Source organism: Cynoglossus semilaevis, chromosome Z, assembly GCF_000523025.1.
Source record: "Cynoglossus semilaevis isolate Cse_v1.0 chromosome Z, Cse_v1.0, whole genome shotgun sequence".
Taxonomy (NCBI): domain Eukaryota; kingdom Metazoa; phylum Chordata; class Actinopteri; order Pleuronectiformes; family Cynoglossidae; genus Cynoglossus; species Cynoglossus semilaevis.
Genome location: NC_024328.1, coordinates 14404392 through 14407548, shown reverse-complemented (window position 1 = coordinate 14407548; position 3157 = coordinate 14404392). Strand labels below are relative to the sequence as shown.

The 3157-nt window shown below is 43.1% G+C and overlaps 1 protein-coding gene across 1 annotated transcript; it reads left to right on the top strand.

Moving 5' to 3' along the window:
* The first annotated feature begins 246 nt into the window (after positions 1-246).
* Positions 247-2565, top strand: LOC103398059 (uncharacterized). Its single transcript, XM_017042792.2, has 3 exons — positions 247-403; positions 1074-1792; positions 2449-2565. Exons 2-3 carry the CDS (start codon positions 1083-1085, stop codon positions 2504-2506), a joined length of 768 nt encoding a protein of 255 aa, XP_016898281.2. The 5' UTR covers positions 247-403; positions 1074-1082; the 3' UTR covers positions 2507-2565.
* The last annotated feature ends 592 nt before the right edge of the window (positions 2566-3157 follow it).

Here is a 3157-nt window from a genome sequence, read left to right as displayed (position 1 = left end):
TGTTCATATGACAGTTATTATATATATAAAAAAAATAAGAGAACAAAACATCGTGATCTGTTTTTTGACGTAAATGTGATTCTTGTGACGATTCTTCTCTTAAAATGATGCGATTAATTGTGTCAAATACAAATAAGTTCATGTTACAAAAAACTCATTTTAAAGAGGAGGAGGAGGAAGAGGGGGAGCAGGAGGGGGAAGAGGAGGGCGGTAATCTGTCGTAATCTGGTGTCGTTATCTCAGGTCATTATCGTCACTGCGTTCAGGTGTGTTCTCCACCAATGACGTCAGTCACTGAACCGTTCGTTGACGCGGCCCTTAAAAACACACGTGGCTGCGGCCGAGTTCACGTCAGTTCGGTTCCGTCCGTGTTAACGAGTGAAGCATCGGATCGATTTTAATGGTAAGAAGTCGAACGTGGCTGCAAGCGTTACTGATTCGACTCGCGCGACAAAGTCAGTTCCAGAACATTCTGTTTGTTTCCGAGCGGTAATTGCTATAAAGTTACGGTTAAATCGATGAGGCTAATGCGCTAACATTGACTTAGCATAGTGAACGCAGCGGTGTTAAGAACGCATGGATTTTTTTCACACCGACTTTGTGGTCGATTGTAACAAGTTGAAATAATTATAGTCTAGAAAACAAGACATTTTTAAATGTTAGCTGTAGTTTTGGAAGGGTGGGGGCGTGGAGTTCTTACAAAATATCGGGGATAAAGTCTTTATCCCCCTGTGTGGGCAGGTAAACTAGCCGCTCCAATCCGGTGAGAAATCTTCGTTTCATGTTTGATTTTTTTTTTTCAGTCTGGTAAAGAGAATTCTTGAAAAAGGCGGCCTTTTAAAAAAAAAAAAAAAAAAAAAAAATTTAATTTAAAAACCAGAGTTATTTCTTATCATAGTAACAAACATCGCAACTGAACCCAACAGCTGTGAATAAACTTCTCTGACCCCCTCCACCCCCTTTGGTTCTTTTCGGACTTGGATGCCAGCAAGAACATAGTTACAGTTGGTTGAAGTCGTCCACGCCTGAGCCAGATTTGATTTCATTCTTTATTTTTTTGTCTTCTTCTACAGTTGGTTTAAATGATGGCGTCCGCAGCTTCTTCACTCGATACTCACGCTGCCGCGGTCATTTCTCCGTCCGCCGAAGCAGCCATGAATCCATTCAGTCAAATAGACCTGGACTCCCATCCCTCTGAAGACGCAGCGGCATGCTCAGATTCCTTCACCGATAACGATCTCCTAGTCCCCAGCGCCCCCTGTTGTCCGGTCACGCTAACAGTATGTGGCGATCCGACTGTTTCAAGCGACTCGTCTTCGCTCAGTGAGGCCTCCTCAGAACAACATGTCAATCAAATCCAAGTCCAGTCTCCAGACCACGACCGCTCTGCCCCCACACTTTGCCCTGACACGGACCCAATCGCCCATCCCGCCTCCTGCCACGTCTTCATCATCCAGTCTCCGTCGCCGGCCCGCCCTCGGTGTTCCGTGGAGACCTACCCCGACATGGAGTGCTCCATCTGCTTCAGCGAATTCAACAACGTCTTCCGCTGTCCCAAGATGCTTCACTGCAGGCACACGTTCTGCCTGGAATGTCTGGCACGTATCAACGTCAAGTCGACCGAGCCTGGCGCCATCAACTGTCCTCTGTGCCGCAGCCTGACGCAGCTGCCCGCCCTCGGACTGCCCAGACTGCCCACCAACTCGGATGTCCTGTCGTCCCTGCCGGCCGCCATGCAGAGAGTCTATAGCATCCACTTCAACCGCAACAAGGGGAAGCTCCAGGTCAAAAGGTCAGCAACTGATTACAATATTTTGGTTTTTTTTTTTTTTTGGTTTTTTTGGCAGCATAACTTTGCTTATGCAAGTGTGAGGGGTGAAACAGACGAGACTGTGTGGTACTAGTCGTAGTAAGAGGGAAAACTGGGGCTAAAACGTTTCATCTGATTAATCCAAATTGTGATTAATCTTGTCTAATCAGACAGGACGGGCTGAAGGAAAAAATGAAACATTCTCCCAGCAGTGTGTTTAAATGACACAATTAAAAAATATCTTATACATTTTCTGAAGGAACATAAATGGCTTCTGCAAAGTTTAGTTTGTTTTGCTAATTTCCAAAAATACTGTTGTTTTTTTAATAACAAATTTGGTTCCAAACAGTTAAGTAAAAGATGGAACCAGTAGGTGGCAGTAATGACGACAAATGCAAAACTTTTTGCAAGTCTGTGGTGGGGCAGTGTGTGTAAACAGGACAGAAATATCTTTCTGAGGAATGATGTAAAAATATTTTTTATGCTATAATTAAATTTTTTTTTTTTTTCGTAAATATGTAGAATATATTTAAGTTGTGAGGTAATATCTTGATAGCATCCGTCGTTAGCGCTCTAATAAACTTTTTATATAAATACAGATCTAAACCTAAACTCTTCTTCACTGGTGATTCCATCAGAGAATTTCTTGGATGGCCTTTGACCTCATGTCACAGCCCGCTTCAATGTCTGGTCTGAGATCCAGTTCAAAAGAAACCCCCAAAAACTCCAGTCTTCATCAGGGCTGTGAAGAGGGTGTGGCTGAGAAAACTCCACTCCGGTCTTTTCTGTCTGTGCGTGAAAAGTCGGATCATGTTGAAAAACCTGATTTAAAAAAACAAAAACAGATTCACGTTCGACAAAGACGTAAAGATGTCACAGCTGCTGAAGAGACCTGTCAGAACACGTTTTTAAAAAGAAATGGGAACACTTGTCTGAGAACCTTTTGACTTTTTTTTTTTTGGCTGAACTTTTCCTGGAACCCACAAACGGAAGCCTTGGGCGCCATCTGCTGTACAGGGCGATTATGTAAAAGAAATGCAACATGGGCAACATTTAGGAGGAACACGAAACATTGGTATTATTAATGTACGATCTCACTTTGTGTTTTTTTTTTTTTCTTAAGCAAATGTAACTGCACAAGTGAGTTAGTCACACCTATTTAAATTTTTTATTTTTTTGGAGAAGAATCTCTCATTCCTCATCAGTTGTCACATGTCAACGCCCCAGTGATTTGACCTTCAACCTCGAGTGATGTTCCACCGCAGTTTTCCTAGCTGCAGGCCTGAAATTCCTAGTTGTTCTAGAATGCACCATTAGCCCTGAATGCCATGAAGTGCATGCTTTGTG

Bases quoted from the DNA above. Each gene is read 5' to 3' on its own strand.
- LOC103398059 (XM_017042792.2), top strand. From the start codon at position 1,083: ATGATGGCGTCCGCAGCTTCTTCACTCGATACTCACGCTGCCGCGGTC. The intron at 1,793-2,448 runs GTCAGCAACTGA...TGATTCCATCAG, and splicing joins GGGAAGCTCCAGGTCAAAAG to AGAATTTCTTGGATGGCCTT.